Here is a 16,652-nt window from a genome sequence, read left to right on the forward strand (position 1 = left end):
TAATAACCGCATAACGGTAGTGGATGAACAAATATTATTCACAATTCACAGGCTAATTACTATTTCCGTGGGAGTAACTTTTTCATTTTCATAATAGCTTTAGAAGCAATGCTTGAATAGCATGACACACGCCATTATGTGTGTATATAGCACTCTGACATTTCATCAGATACAGGCTAATGGTGTGCCTACCTTATATAGGTACATTTCTGTGGGTGCCTTTGCAAATATTATTATTTTTGCATTGAATTGCAATGTGATTTTCGATGTAAATATGATGAAAAATGATTACAAATACATCTAATTATATATATATATATATATAATTATATATATAGGAATTTGATTGCAGCGTTGATTGCCTATACTATGAATTAAATCACCCCAGGAGTCCATCCTTCTGGTTTAGTTCCACTCTATTTGTTCTTAAAAGAGTTTTAATGTACCATACATACATGATAGTACATATGCACATTGGCTCTTAATACTGTATATGAAATCCCCATAACTAACAAAGAAAGTTATTCTGTATGGGGAAGCTTAAACAGCCATCCATGGCTGTATTGACATGTATTATGTCACAGCAGGTCTTTGGAGTGGAGTGTTTGGACATTGAGCGACTGCAATATTGTGTTTTACTGCCCTCTTGTGACTAATCCCAGAACATGAACATGATGACTACATTGTTGGGTCAGTGAGGCTGAAGAGTTTTAAACACTTCAACTGCTGGTATTGAAACATCTTGACTTTCAAAATGTTCGTTGACGACCCACTTTGTGCCCAAACCTGTGCTGTGAAGTCATTCCAATATGTGTCCCTTTCACACGCGGACTGTTGACTGAGGAAAGGGGATGTTTCTTTAAATAAAAGCCTAAATCAAATCACAGCACCATGACCAAATGACATTCAACCAGCCTTTTGAGCCATAAATGAACCGCAAAACTTAATACATTTGTGTTGCATTTCGTAGACTTTTAATCAGTAGTGATTAAATGGCTTTTCAACACTGTAAAAGCATCAAATTAAAACACAAATTCAGCTTATTTTTCTTATTATCATCTTGACTCGATGAGTCACTCACATTCTTTCAAGAGCAAAACCCATACCTATTCAGACCCTCATATAACCCCATATACAACTGCACACCTGTGTATCTGTTCTCCCACTGTACATCTATTTTCTATCTATGGCATTCCTGCTTTAGCTTCTTGCTCTGGTTGTTCATTCACAGCCATCCACATTCTCGTGCATGCTCATGCCCCTTCAGGTGTTACTCCAGTGAAAGGCCTTGTTGTCCAACACACTGGCCAGTTTATGGTTGAAGGGTTGGTGAAATTCCCTGAGGAGGTCACTGGTGGCTGGAAGCATATGACCCAGGTTCCTGTGTTTCATCCGCCGGGTGTTGGAGTTGGGGTGTTTGTACAGTTCTGCCTCCACCTCCTCCGACAGAGGACCTGCAGGGAGGATGTCAGAGGCCTTAACTATACAGAAGTGAAGGCTTGAGACAGAAACAAACACATAAATACACAGCCAGGAAGCTATAGGTGTTTTTGGATACGCACTTAGTCCGAGAAAATCAAAAACTTTCTTGATTGTCACATTAAAGTTGGCTGCATAGTCCTCGAGTCGAACAACTAGAATCTGCTCGCTATGGAAAACTGTCAGCCAGTCCAGCAAGAAGACGATGTACAGCCCCAAATGTAGCCTCACCTGTAGAGAAAAAAAAATCGAAATAAGCCAACATCATAACACATAACACTCTTGAGCTTGTTTCGTCAACTGCTGTTTTCAAGATCAACAATTAATTAAAATGAACAAGTCCTCAAAGTGTCCTGCAGTGAGAGAAAGTCAACAGCAGACATACAGGTGGTAGAAAAAATAATGTAAACACTGGAAATCAAGTTGGAAATGAGTCACTCTGTTGCACTGGGTGGCATGTTTCTTTCATTATGATGAACGTGGGCATTTATTTTGAGTTGAGGCATACACTGTCTTTAGGGTCCAAGTTATTCCCAACAAATGCACCAGTTACTGCTTTTGGAGTAACTTTTTCTAAAACTACACTGGCCAGTTTATTTGTGAAATCAACTGCTTCCAAGAAATGAATACATAAAAGTATATAATTCTGATATGATGGGCTGTTTAGGTGTGCAGATCAGACCAAAAAATCTTGAGAATGTAAAGAGAGTTTGAAACAAACCAACAGGATACATAAATGGACATGTTTAGTATAGGGACACCAAATACTCGTGTTGTGAGCCACACCTGTAGCAATACTTATATTAATCATTAGTCTAAGACACTCATAAAGTCAACGTTTAATTCCTGTTTATTGACTGGAAAAGTCAAACGTGAGATGCACCGACACTCTGAGTCCTCAAGAGGGCCCCACAGTGCAACACCGGACTAAGATACTGTGCTGTGATTTACAAGAAGAGAGCCAAAATAGACTTTGAAAGCCCTCAACTTCATTTCATCCAAAACAGATGAGTCATGTCAACAACAAAAAAAAACATAATGGTGTTTTTCTAAATGTTTTTGTTAGATTTGACATGGATTCCGTTTCTGTTCCAAAGGTTTCAGGTTGAGCTGATTGCTGCTTTTACTGAAGTAAATCTCCCCGGATAACAGTGATGTCACTGACATGTTGTGATTAGGGGGACATGATTTCAGCTAACCCGCATGGCGTTGGAGAGGCCGGAGTTGTAGGCGCAGGATCGAAGTGACCGCTCAGCCAGGCAGGACTGAAACAACTGTACAGATTCTACGACCTTCTGATGGAAGTCCTCTCTTGACTTTTTGGCCATCGAAAAGTACAGGTAGTCAGAATAAAGTCTGAGAACAGAAAGAAACAGAGTTGTAAGCCAGTTGGAAATATGAAAGGAAATGTAGCTGCACAAAGAATATGAGTTGTGATTCAAAACAAAAATGATCTGCATGAAAATCTTTTTGAAGCAATCTAAACTGAAAATCACATCTGCATCCACACAAACAGACTTGTGGATGGTTTCCCCCACAGTACCTCTCCACTGGATCTCTTAGCATGATGATGATTTTGGCACCGGGATGGGCTGTGTGGATGAAGTCCTGGGCCAGGAACGGAGGCTCGGTCTCCTCCCCGTCGCTGTGAAGGTCGCTCCAGCCGCGGTTGTCCCACATAGTGGATGCACTGGCATCAGCTGTCAAGACATCGACAGTCTGAGCATCGTCTTGGGTAACAACAGCTACCTTAAAATGCAGCGAGCAGTGCAGGCACTCATGGCATAATGTACCAAAGTTGAGCTGAACTTTATAAACCAAAATATGCAAGGAGCGTTTGAGGTTCTGTGCACACTTCTAAAACCCTAACTTTGTTCTCTTAGGCCACAGAATATCTAGAATATGTGTCGTGCTTCTGAGGTCAGAGCCACTTGTGGGGAATCCACTGGAAAAGAGCGAGGCCTGCCAATAAAGTAAAGGAAAACAAAAGAGACTTCGTGGTCGGGATCCAATTTGGTCCTCAGAAAACACCAAATGAAAACTATAAAAGGCAGCACATCATTTCATTTGATGTACAATGGACGGTAACGATACCAAACCATACCCAACCACACACAAAAACACTTTCACATGTGTTCACCTGTTATGAGTGCGCGGTGGTCTCCAGATGAATTTCCACTGATTCCTTCTTGGATGTTGTGGGCAGCCAAGTCAAACAGATCCAGGTAATCTTCCACAGGAAACATGTCTTGGAAGCCATCTTCGAAAGGGTTATAACCTGCACCCAAAGGAACACCAAAATAACACCCATTATGTACTCTTTTATAGACTTCTTCGCCATCAAATCTATTTAATGGATTGTTTAAGCTTTCAATCAGATTGACTTAAAATAATGGAGAATAATTCGAAGTCTGTACTAAGTACTAACATGCACAAACAAAATACATAGAGATATTGCATGCAGGGAAATAGTAGAATGGAGACAAACAAGCAGAAAACAGACACATCGTACAATAGTTGTACAATATATATATATTTTTCAATTTACATATGGTGTCAGCTCACAGTAAGCAGCATTTTATTTTGAAGTGGCTGCAGAAGGTCCTCAGCTATAGTCAGTGGTGGTAGGGTAGTTTTCTAGCTTACAGTTCATCTGGGCATTTTCATACTGCTTAATTGGATTTTATTGTAATACATTATGTGATCTTTTGATTTTATGAAATTTCAAATTTAAATTGCGTGGTGAAAAAAAACCATCCTTCCTTGAAAGAGCATCATAACAGGACAAAACCTGGACCACAGGAAACAGAAATATGGAGGCAGTACAATCAGTGGAAGGCTGACATGAAAAGGAGAGTTTAAATGACACACTGTGTTTACTGATTTCACATTTACAAAGCCTAGAAGACAATTTTTATATTTTATCAAATTTCAATTGAAACTGATTTCAGTGAGCTTTGAAGTCGGTTTTGAGGTAACGGGTTCATTTTCTTGATTCATTGATTCATCAATTGGTCCAGAAATCATCAGAAAACAAAAGATGACATCAGCAAATGTATTGTTTTTGTCAAACCAGTCCAAAAAACAATAATATTAAATTTACTATAAAGTGTCCGGGCAAAGCATAACTAACTGTTGCAGCTCTATTTTAAATGTTAAATGTGTGTTTTCTGCCATTTATTTCTTTCTTTTGGATGGATTCAGTCCTCAGTTATAACTATCTTTCAATCCATCAGCTAGCCTCCACCATCAGAATCAATCTCTTGATGACTTACTAAAGCGTTTCCTGGTCCACCAGTGTGGCTCCTTTAGCGTGTTGAACTTGGCCTCTGGATGCAGCAGCAGCCTTTTGAACAAGTCGGTCGTTCCGCACTTCGGTTGGCCGACGATGTAGAAGAAAGGCAGGCAGCGCAGACGAAACAGTTTGCCGTCTCTGTGGTGTAAGTGCTGGTGTAAGATGGTCCTCAGGTAGTTGCACACAGTCTTGAATCTCTTTATGAGCAGGGCGTAGTGGTTACTCCTGTATGGATCAGTGCTGAGCTCACCTGAGAGCTCCTCATACCAGCAAGGGCTCTTGATGCCGGGCAGGAAATGGCGAGGAATTACAGAAAACAACTGCAGAGAGGAACAAGACAAAATCAGGCAACTACAGGAGGGTGACGAAAACAACGGAAATACTCATCAGATTCTACTCTTTGAATTCATGTTAATTACACTTTACACCAGCAGTTACAAGTTCTCGTTACATAAAAAACATTAAATCTTCCATAATTTAGGGTCACATTACATAATCTAGCAGCTTGTAGTTGCCTTGAAAACTCAGTTAGATATTGATGCGTCTAACACTGGCATATGCCACGTATTGGTATTCAACTTGCTGACTCACTTGTGTTGCTATCTCTGTAATTGTGATTTACAGTGTATCTGTCAGAGTTACTGACGCCGCAGCCATAAACACTCCAAAAATGATTTATGGTAACATGGAGTAGCAGGATGAGAACATACACCAAACGCAGGATAATTACAGAACATTAGCACATAACAGCAGTCAGTAAGTCCATAGCCACATTTAGTGAGACATGTAACCTGATATTACTGAACAGCCTTGCAAACTTTGAGTTGAATCAACACCTCTGTCGGTCTCAACAAACACTGGTCGTTATGAGCTTCACCAAATAGGAGTTTACTGTAGGGTTGATTGTAACAAGTTTATTTCTTGCTGTTGAATTTTTGTCAACAAAAAAATAAGGCAATCATAGTGGGTACTCATTAACATTTACCCATGTGGCCTGAATGTTCATTTGTCAGCATGTTTGAGTGAAATCATTGCATAATTGCATAAACATCCTTTATTGTAGTTGGCCCACTCATGTGCAGCAAAAATGAGTCAGACCAATTTTCCAAAGACTTACATGGGAGTTGGTTCCAACGACACCCTTTTTATCAGGCACCTTCCTGGGTGTGTATTCCAGTTTGGAGCCGATGATCTTCACCAGCAGTTTCATGTCGATTAACATATTTTCAGAAGAAACTTCAGCTGCTGCTGTGCTGGTCGGGACGACCACAGGTCTGACCGGCTGACAGGGCCGGGGGGTGAGCAAAAGCCCTTGCCTGTCCCACGTCAGGATGTGAGAAGCTATGATGAGGAACAAGCCCGTCAAGCCCATCAGAAAGCTAAGCACTTTGACTTTTGAGACGATCCGCCTGAAGCCAAACAATGTCCGGATGAGCATTTTTCCATAGTTCTTGGTCAAGGGCAAGCCGTGGTCCATTTGGGTGTTGCTCCCATGTTTGCAGTCTGATAGTGACATACTGACATAGAAGAAGCGTAGACATGTGGAAATAAAAAAAAAAAAGTTCACGCTTTACCTTCAGGAGGTCATGTGTCCCGTCTATTCATCATAGTTTTAAATCTGCATGTCATCATTTGTCTTAATTTCTTACATGCTCACACCCTCATGAATAATATATATGACTTTAGTTTAATTTACACCAAAAGTGCAGCAGTGTAGTTTCAGTCTCTCTCTCTCACAAATTCTTTCTTCTCTCTCTCTCTCTCTCACACAATTCTTTCTTCTCTCTCTCTCTCTCTCTCTCTCTCTCTCTCTCTCTCTCTCTCTCTCACAAATTCTTTCTTCTCTCTCTCTCTCTCACACAAATTCTTTCTTCTCGCTCTCTCTCTCTCTCTCTCTCACAAATTCTTTCTTCTCTCTCTCTCTCTCTCTCTCTCTCTCTCTCTCACAAATTCTTTCTTCTCTCTCTCTCTCTCACAAATTCTTTCTTCTCTCGCTCTCTCTCACAAATTCTTTCTTCTCTCTCTCTCTCTCTCTCTCTCTCTCTCTCTCTCTCTCTCTCTCTCACAAATTCTTTCTTCTCTCTCTCTCTCTCTCTCTCTCTCACAAATTCTTTCTTCTCTCTCTCTCTCACACAAATTCTTTCTTCTCTCTCTCTCTCTCTGTCACAAATTCTTTCTTCTCTCTCTCTCTCGCACAAATTCTTTCTTCTCTCTCTCTCTCTCTCACAAATTCTTTCTTCTCTCTCTCTCTCTCTCACAAATTCTTTCTTCTCTCTCTCTCTCACAAATTCTTTCTTCTCTCTCTCTCTCTCTCTCTCTCTCTCTCTCACAAATTCTTTCTTCTCTCTCTCCTCACAAATTCTTTCTTCTCTCTCTCTCTCTCACACAAATTCTTTCTTCTCTCTCTCTCTCTCTCTCACAAATTATTTCTTCTGTCTCTCTCTCTCTCTCTCTCTCTCTCTCTCTCTCACAAATTCTTTCTTCTCTCTCTCCTCACAAATTCTTTCTTCTCTCTCTCTCACAAATTCTTTCTTCTCTCTCTCTCTCACAAATTCTTGCTTCTCTCTCTCTCTCTCACAAATTCTTTCTTCTCTCTCTCTCTCTCTCCTCACAAAGTCTTTCTTCTCTCTCTCTCGCACAAATTCTTGCTTCTCTCTCTCTCTCTCCTCACAAAGTCTTTCTTCTCTCTCTCTCTCACAAATTCTTGCTTCTCTCTCTCTCTCGCTCTCTCTCACACAATTCTTTCTTCTCTCGCTCTCTCTCTCTCTCACACAAATTCTTTCTTCTCTCTCTCTCTCTCTCCTCACAAAGTCTTTATTCTCTCTCTCTCTCACAAATTCTTGCTTCTCTCTCTCTCTCTCTCTCTCTCTCACACACAAATTCTTTCTTCTCTCTCTCTCTCTCCTCACAAATCTTGTCTTACCTTCTTCTATCCTCTGACCTTTCCATGCAGAGCTTCAATTTAGGGTCTTTAAACATCAACGGGCATAAAAGAGATTTTGCAATGCACAAGGTGAGGGTTGGCTCTTTATATATGAACGGTGGGAGGGACCGACAGAAGAGGGCGGTCACTGCAGACATGATCACACAGAAACACTTAGACATCGTCTTCCTGCAGGAAACGCACAGCGACTCGCACAATGAGGTAGACTGGGGTTTGTGGTGGAAGGGCCAGTATGTCCTGTCTCATGGGACCAACCTGTCTGCAGCCGTAGCTGTTCTGTTCTCACCTGGGCTGGATGTTAACATCCTCTCCTCCACAGAGATAGTGACAGGCAGGGCTTAGTGGTCAGAGCATCGATACAAAACATTATCTTTGTTTTTATCAACATTTATGCTCCAAACCAGGGCTCACACAGAACAGACATCTTCCACAAACTCAGAGATGTCCTGCAGAAGCATGATCACAACGACTGTGTAGTGATGGGGGGGGGACTGGAATTGCACCATAAACTCCTTATTGGATAGGACAGGAGAGGAACCTCATTTACAGTCATCCGCCATCTTATCGCAGGTGATTGCAGAGTCAGGTGTGGTGGATGTATGGAGGGTGAAACATCCCCGGGCTAGGCAGTACACATGGGTGAAGGTGTTGGATGGGAACATTAGGGCAGCCAGGCTGGACAGGGTTTACATATCTCATAGTTTTAGTAACCGGTTATTGAACAGTCACATTTACCCAGTAGGCTTCACCGATCATCACCTCGTCACTTTAGATGTTCACACCTCACCAACCACCAAATGCAGCTCTTACTGGCACTTTAACATTAAGTTGCTTCAGGACAGTGACTTCTGTGGAAAGTTTGAGACTTTCTGGGGAATCTGGAGAGAAAAGAAGAGCGATTTTGAGTCCCTGAGTCAGTGGTGGGATGTAGGAAAGACACATATACGTGTCTTTGTTCAACAATATACAAGTCACTCCACAGTCAAAGTCAAAAGGGTCATTGAGGAGCTAGAAAATGAAATCAGGGATTTGGAGCACAGTCTATTCACTCACACCAGCACAGACACTCACAGGCTTCAACAGAAGAAGCAGCAACTAGGTTCCTTTCTACAGGAGCGAGCTAAGGGAGCTTTGGTCAGGTCAAGGTTCACCAGCGTTAGGGACATGGATGCTCCTACCTCCTACTTCTTCAATCTGGAGAAGTCCGTCTCTCGAACCAAACAGATGGTGTGTCTCCGCCTTCCTGATGGTGAGATGACGACTGACCCGATGGAAATGAGACAACATGCTGTAAGCTTCTACAGCGCCCTCTTCAGGAAGGAGGACAACCACAAAGAGAGTGTTGACGAGCTGTTTCAGGGCCTTCCTCAGCTGGGCCCCGAGGACAGAGTTGTCCTGGACGCCGACATCTCCCTGGAGGAGCTGACTGCTGCTGTGGGTCAGATGGCTGCTGGGAGAGCTCCTGGACTGGGCGGGCTGCCTGCGGACTTCTATAAACATTTCTGGACGTGTTTGGGAGCCGACCTGTGGCAGGTGCTGCAGGAGTGTTCACAGGCAGGCCTGTTACCGACGACATGTCGGCATGCAGTACTATCACTGTTACCCAAAAAAGGAGATTTGGCCTTACTGAAGAACTGGAGACCGGTGGCGTTGTTATGCACAGACTATAAACTTCTTTCCAAGGTGCTCGCCAACCGGCTTAAGAACTTTCTGGAGTCTATAATCCACAGAGACCAGTCTTACTGTGTACCGGACAGATCCATCATGGATAACATTTTTCTCATGAGGGACTTGTTGGATCTCTGTAAAGAAGAGGGAACAGATTTTGGCTCACAAGAGTTCAAAAAGAAATCAAACAGGTGTGAACAAGCTGCTATTACGACATGTGTCTCTTTTGTGTGAGCAAACAAGCTTCACACAAGGTGGTCAGACAAGTTAATAACCAGCTGAACAACCATGACAGAGTCTGTCTTCGAGCCTATTTCATAAGCCAACTCAAGAAGAAATGTGCAGGTTCGAGGAGCTTCAAGCTTTGTCAAAGCTTGAAGCTCTCCCCACTTTAATGTTTGCATATTGCCAAACCTGCGATGAGGCTTTTTTCAGCACAACCAACCAAATCTGACTGAAAATGACACCTTATGTTGTTTGTATACAACCTGTTGTATGTTCTTTCTTCTCTCTCTCTCTCACACAAATTCTTTCTTCTCTCTCTCTCACAAATTCTTTCTTCTCTCTCTCTCTCTCTCTCTCTCTCTCTCTCACACAAATTCTTTCTTCTCTCTCTCTCACAAATTCTTTCTTCTCTCTCTCTCTCTCTCACAAATTCTTTCTTCTCTCTCACTCACACAAATTCTTTCTTCTCTCTCTCACTAATTCTTTCTTCTCTCTCTCTCCCTGTCTATGTCTCTCTCTCATACAGTCATTCAGGTCTTAGAGACTTTTAGAGGACCCCCCCCCCACACACACACACACACACACACACACACACCCCATTTCAAAATAAAAGCCCCAAAGAGTGAATTCTAATTGAAATGCTTGTGATGAAGCCAGGCATTTAATAACCTCTGTTTGTGTGTCAAACATGATGATTATGTCTCCTCTCCCCCACCCAGCACCACCCTTTCAAAATAAAAGCCCCATGGATTAACTGTATTTAAACAAGCTCAAAATTAGGCTTTTTTGATTAAAAAAAATGAATGCTCTTACTAATACTGCAACAACTACTACTGCTGCTGCTAATATAGTATTACTACTTCGACTATAACTTTTGCTGTTGCTACTATTACTGCTACTACTGCTACCATCAATATTATTACTACTACTGCTATTACTACCACTACTACTATTACTTATACAACAACTGCTCCTACTACTACTGCTATTCATGCTACTAAAAGTAGTAATACTACTACAGCTATTAGTACGACTGCTACTAGTACTACTACTACTGCTACATCTTCTACTGCCATTACTATTACTACTACTACTACTACTGTGATATTAAATACTACGACCAATACTACAGCTGTTACTATGACTACTGATACTATGTCTTCTACTACTTCTTCTAATTACTAATACTTCTACTTCTAATAATACTTCTACTACAACTTCTACTACGACTACAAATATCACTACTACTAGTACTTATTCAAATGCTACTAATACGTCTACGAATAATACTTATACTAAAACTTATACTACTACAAATATCAGCACTGATGAATATTTTTAAGCCCCAGAAACTGTTCAAATATCAAAATGTTCAGCTCTTTCAGGAGAGGTGTGATATGACTTTTCATATTTGTAATCTTTAAACTCTTTGAATTATTAAGGTTTTAGCAACTTGTTTTTGAATGGGATCTCTATGGAGAATATTTACAAATCCTCTTAAACTTCTTCAACTTTCAAATCCTTCAACTTCCTCATACTTTCAGCTACAGACACCATTTCAACTTTCAAATGTTGAGAAAACCCTCAACTATTGCCAACATGATTCAGCTTTTTGATATCTTTTAAACTTGTTGTTAAAACTACTTGTTATTAACAACAAGTCCCAGCTGGAATTTTGCCACTTTCTTTTATTATTTCAGCAACAAGAAGGAGTAAGTAAATGATGTCTTGTTACCATTTTGGACTGGAATCATTGTCTTGTCAACAAAAATCAATAATCTTTCAATCATTTATGTTCCAAAAAGTTTTCTTCGATCTAATGAGCATTTGGGTTCTGCAGGTGCAAGTCCACTGTGGTCAGATGTTCGCGACAATAATTATTTAGCCTCGTCATCCCTTTGTAATCAGAACAAAATAGCAAGTTAAATGACAACTTTAATTTGGGGTAAGAGCCAGTCACACAGACACAGCAAGAAGCATAAGCAGTCAGATGATCTGACGGATTTTTAACAAACCCAAGGCCAGCCTAAACTTTCTCGGAACGGAAAACAAAGACGAAATTTTGACCTAAACTGTCACATGACACCCTCTGGCTAAAAAAATGAAATACAAATTCCCATGCACATACAAAAGAAGTGACTGTAAAAGAACACATGCATTTTCTGAACGTCACAAAGTTGCGAGTAAGTCTTACAACAACTTCTCACTTGACACTGTGCTTCCTTGGGTCCTGAGCAATACACCTGCCCTGACATGGTTGCGTCACACACCCAAGTCGAGGCCACCCACTGTAAGAAACACCGGTGAAATACAATCCTGGGAAATCAGGGAACGTCAGCAACACTTTTTGGGTAGAGTCACTTGTAGTAAACCGGAATTACCCTTTAAGGGGCCTCAGAGCATGCCTTCAGGCCTGCCTGTTCCTTCTCCCTCACACTCCTTAAACAGTAGGAAGTGCTCTCTGCTTGTTATTAATGCTACATCGGTTTTAAAGCGCGGCTAAAGCAAACAAGCTGTTACTATTAGAAAAGCATGCATGCAAATATATACACTTACATGCATGCATATGTACACAGTTTAGCTTTAAAGGACGACCTCTGCACTCCAGATGTGAGTATGGACTGCGGTGACCTGGCGGATCAAAACAGACACTGCTGTTAAACAAGATGTTTAATATCTCGAGTGCTGTTTTGCTTAGACTGTGCCGTAGCTTCAACAGCCTGCTCATTTCATAGATGAAGAAGTCAGTTTCCTGTGAAGGCAAAGGTCATTCTTCAGCGATAGAAAATCATCCCACTCAGCCATTCTTTTAGTGGAAATTAAAAGAAAAGGGAGGACTTCTTCAGCATCATGAGACGGAGTAGTTCATAAATATGAGATGTGAGTTTAAATACCCCTCAGCATTGTGGAGGTTGGTTTATGCCATTTTGCCGGTTACACTTTGATTTCAATCAGAAGAGACTTCATAAGGAGTGAAAAAAACTTTTACATGCATGATAAGATGAATAGTGAGTCTTTGCTGATTAAACGCCATTGTGACGTAGTATATTAAAGGGAGCGGTGACGCTTTGGTTAGTTTAGGAATATTCCCCCCTGGAAACCCTGTCTCCTAAATTTCAGTTTTGTACGGAGAGTCACTGACTGGAGAGACTGAGACTGGAGGTGAAATCTGGTTGGTTAACTTAATCAGCTGAGTAGACGCCGAAGAGACAGAGAGACAGAGAGAATGAAAGAATGAGAGTGTAAAGAGAGTCCTCCCGACTGAACTTCATTTTAGCTTAATTTCTTTTTCATCCACACAGAGAAAGTTCTATAACTTGCAGATTTGGTATCCCGTCCGTCTTTGTTTGACTCCTCCATCAACAGAGAGGCTGTCTTATTTCCTTTTGTGGCATTCGTTTCTCTTGTGCCTCCCATTTCCATGTGCTGGTATTCAGCCAAGTCCCAGTCACAGAGTGTACTGGACAAAGTCAGAATGTGTTTACACAGATGTAAACATGGAGACATGATTAAAGCATGTTTCAGGTGAGGCGAGAATACATGCTTAGATTGATAATGTTGACTGAGCAGTACAGCACTACATGCAGCATTGTACCTCTGAAAGAGCTCTGCTGGAATGCTGATTTTCATTTGCTGTTCAGTGGGTGTATTCGCCGCACAGATTGCTTCACACAAGGTGGTCAGACAAGTTAATAACCAGCTGAACAACCATGACAGAGTCTGTCTTCGAGCCTATTTCATAAGCCAACTCAAGAAGAAATGTGCAGGTTCGAGGAGAGCTTCAAGCTTTGACAAAGCTTGAAGCTCTCCTCGAACCTGCACATTTCTTCTTGAGCTTGTTTGCTCACACAAAAGAGACACATGTCGTAATAGCAGCTTGTTCACACCTGTTTGATTTCTTTTTGAACTCTTGTGAGCCAAAATCTGTTCCCACTCTCAATATGCATCTCAAAGTCATGAGAGGTAAAACTAACAAGTCATTTTCATTTTAAACCTTTTATAATAAGACTGTAATTGTTATGCGCCATTAATATAATAATTATACTCTGTCACTCATGACCTCTGTTTCACTTTAGCACGGCCTGATCCCACATCATAATGCTTTGAGACATGAGGGAAGATATTGCTCTTGGCTGGTGACTCGCTCAGGGCTACAGCACACACGTAATGCAACTAAAGACATTTTGGATTTGATGAATTGATGAACTGTTGACTTTAAACTACTTAAAGGTAAATAATATAGTCCTTGTTTAAAAAGTTTAAAAAGTGCATTTGAATGTACAACTGTACTTTTTAATGTATATGACGATAAACTTGAACTTATTGAGTCATAATGGACTGAGTACTACTACAGTGTAAATGAACATATTATGTACTACATATGACCATGTTTCTGAATTGAGTAATTTTGTCACACTTCATAAGGTTCAACTGCAGTGAAGGAGTAAGCTTGCTGGCACAATTGTAGAAAATATCGTGTTCGAACAAGAGATCAGGAGAAAATAAAGAAAAATCCCAGGGAAAAATACCCTCCGTCAGGAAAATTACTCAACAGCTGGAGCAGAACAAGGGAGGGACAGACGCAGATACAGGTTTGACATTGAATCATCCTTTCTAAAACGGAAATTATGCTTTCCTGAGAATTGTTGTCATCCCAAGTAAAAAACCACCAACTCTTGAACTAGAAACTCAGAGCTGTTGCCAAAACAATCATCCAAACCTCCCACATTCCGAATGTGCTCTGTTACAGATTTATTTTCCTTCCATATATGGTGGACCCCCAGAGTCCAGTCTAAACAATCTGATATGGTTCAACCATCTCCATCTTCCTCTCCCCTCATACTTTTAGCATGACCTAACTCTTAGAGCTCAGCCCTCGCTAAAAGAGGCATGGCTTTGACATCCCAGCAGCTCCAGCCAGATATTTGTTCCACAAACTCGGAGGGGCAACCGAAAACCTTCCTGCCCAGTAGACCTGACAGACGGAGGCTGGGCGCAGCAGCAGGACTGAGGTTTAGCTTGGGTGTGTGCAGAGTTGTGGAGGCTGGAGAGATGCTGCAAACTGTCACCACATCTATGTCCTCCTTTTCTCACACTCCAACTCTATCTCCCTCCAATTAGCAGTGAAATACAACTTTAGTGATTCGCGAGCTGCACTGAGCGTCCACAAGGGCCGGTTTGTCCAAAGGGCATCTGCCTCCGTCTGTCAGGACCGTCCGACCGCCCTACAGCCCTACGGCCCCTTTAATAGACTGGAATGGGGAAAGCATGGGGGGGGGGGGGGGGGTGTGTGAACTAAATGCCAAACCAAAATGCTGAGCATGCAAACAACTCACACTTCAACAGACCTCACCCCAGACTTTAACCAAAAACACAATCACTTCATGGCTTGTTTGCTGGGAGGCATGACAGAAACCGTTAGGCATAATAGAAGGAATTATCCAAGGAAAATATGGCAAATAGTCAGACGTTGACAGAGCGCTTCAGTTTGATAAGTTACAATAAACAACATAACAATTACAAGATAAGCGAAAGACATCGGAAGCGTGTGTACAAATGTTTACAGTGGTTATCTGTTTATCTCTGACTCATAACACAACCTTGTTTTCAGACTGGGTTCCCCCTTTGAGATGACACTGAGATGTTCTGCAGCTGTTCAGTGAGGGAGAAAATGTAACCGGGATGTTGATATTCAAGCACAAAGTCTTAAACACATTAACTTTAAATAATTGACCAAAAAAAGCCATTAGAAAAACATGAAATCGTTCTGATTCCCCTTTCTTCGTTTAAAAAAAATGTATATATTGTTACAAAGGTACTCACATTAGAGTTGAGTTTAGTCCACGCGCCTCTGTAGCCGCTCACGAGCCATGATGAACGCCAATCAAGGCGATGAAATCCACCTGACGGGCGTCTGTATGAAACGATAAGTGAAATAAATGCGACTGTATACCCTCGGAATGAACGGTGTTCATGCTGACTAACGCCGGCTGGATTTTGACTCGGAAATGCGCGAGCCTTTCCGGAGTCTCCATCTGACGGAGCTCCCCTGCGCGCGGCACGGAGTGAGGAGAGAGGGGGGGTGCACGTGTGTAGCAGCGAAGGAAACAAGGCAGCAGAACCAATCTTATCTTCATATCAACCTCGAAATGCAAATCAATAGATCTGCAGGCTGCATCTGCCAGCTTCTAGAAGTGATCCCGATTAGGGAAACGCTCGAAGGCTTGATGGAATAGAATAATCCAAAAAAAAGCAACCACCCCTGGATTAAAATGTGTGACATATAATGCACTTATGTTTTATTACTCCTTTTGATTCATTGTTTCATATCATCTTATTAAAGCTACTGTATCATATGTTTTAGACCAAATTCTGATGCACAATGCCCCAGAGTCCTCATGAAGCTCCACGTAGCTGTGTACCACAACATGCACGCCATTTACTGTAAATGGTCCATTTCATTTGAGTTGGTCAGTTTTATTTTATGGAGGAACCAGACTCTTTGAATAGTAGCACTCAAGCCTTGAAATAAGGCCCCATGATGTTATTTAATGCTGTTTAAATGTTCACCCTTTGTCCAGTATGAAACAAAAATGAGTATCGAAAGAAAACATTGTATTGGCCTGGAGCAATTTGGAGAAGAGGTGTCTTTGAAGCTCATTTCTAAACTGGACTTTCATTCTTAAAGGTTCTTTCAAAATTATTATAGCATTATTATAGCAAAAGAAAATGATTCGCCATTTAAAGATAAAGTGGCGTAATGTCTATAGATATGCTCTGAATTTTGAATTCAGCACCTTTAAGGACAACCTGTTACGATATTGTGCAATCAGTCATTTTTTGCTAATGTAATATCTACGGCATATCTCATTATTACCAGAACTGTCATGTGCACACAGATGATTGTATTAGTAGTCATGAAGACTCATTCTGAGTGGGAAAGTGGATGTTTCACAATGGCACATTTGGACTAATGCCAAGCCCTGTGCAAACAAAACTGAACTGCTGGTTCACACGAATGTGGGACAATGGAATTCATCT

At 41.3% G+C, this 16,652-nt stretch overlaps 1 protein-coding gene across 6 annotated transcripts; it reads right to left on the reverse strand.

The window, feature by feature from the left end:
- Positions 1-964: 964 nt before the first annotated feature.
- LOC306786263 (carbohydrate sulfotransferase 15-like) lies at positions 965-15,622 on the reverse strand. 6 transcript variants are annotated; one of them, XM_079280980.1, is made up of 9 exons: positions 15,435-15,622; positions 8,454-8,596; positions 5,892-6,291; positions 4,755-5,094; positions 3,620-3,757; positions 3,023-3,179; positions 2,679-2,835; positions 1,563-1,710; positions 965-1,481 (listed from the first exon to the last, which is right to left on the reverse strand). In XM_079280980.1, exons 3-9 carry the CDS (start codon positions 6,288-6,290, stop codon positions 1,264-1,266), a joined length of 1,557 nt encoding a protein of 518 aa, XP_079137106.1. In that variant the 5' UTR covers position 6,291; positions 8,454-8,596; positions 15,435-15,622; the 3' UTR covers positions 965-1,263. The 6 variants fall into 6 exon arrangements, with proteins under 6 accessions (XP_079137106.1, XP_079137107.1, XP_079137109.1 ...); XM_079280981.1 differs by lacking the exon at positions 15,435-15,622 and adding an exon at positions 15,212-15,235; XM_079280983.1 differs by lacking the exon at positions 8,454-8,596.
- Between the last annotated feature and the right edge of the window lie 1,030 nt (positions 15,623-16,652).

The sequence above is a fragment of the Melanostigma gelatinosum genome, assembly GCF_949748355.1.
Source record: "Melanostigma gelatinosum genome assembly, chromosome: 12".
Taxonomy (NCBI): domain Eukaryota; kingdom Metazoa; phylum Chordata; class Actinopteri; order Perciformes; family Zoarcidae; genus Melanostigma; species Melanostigma gelatinosum.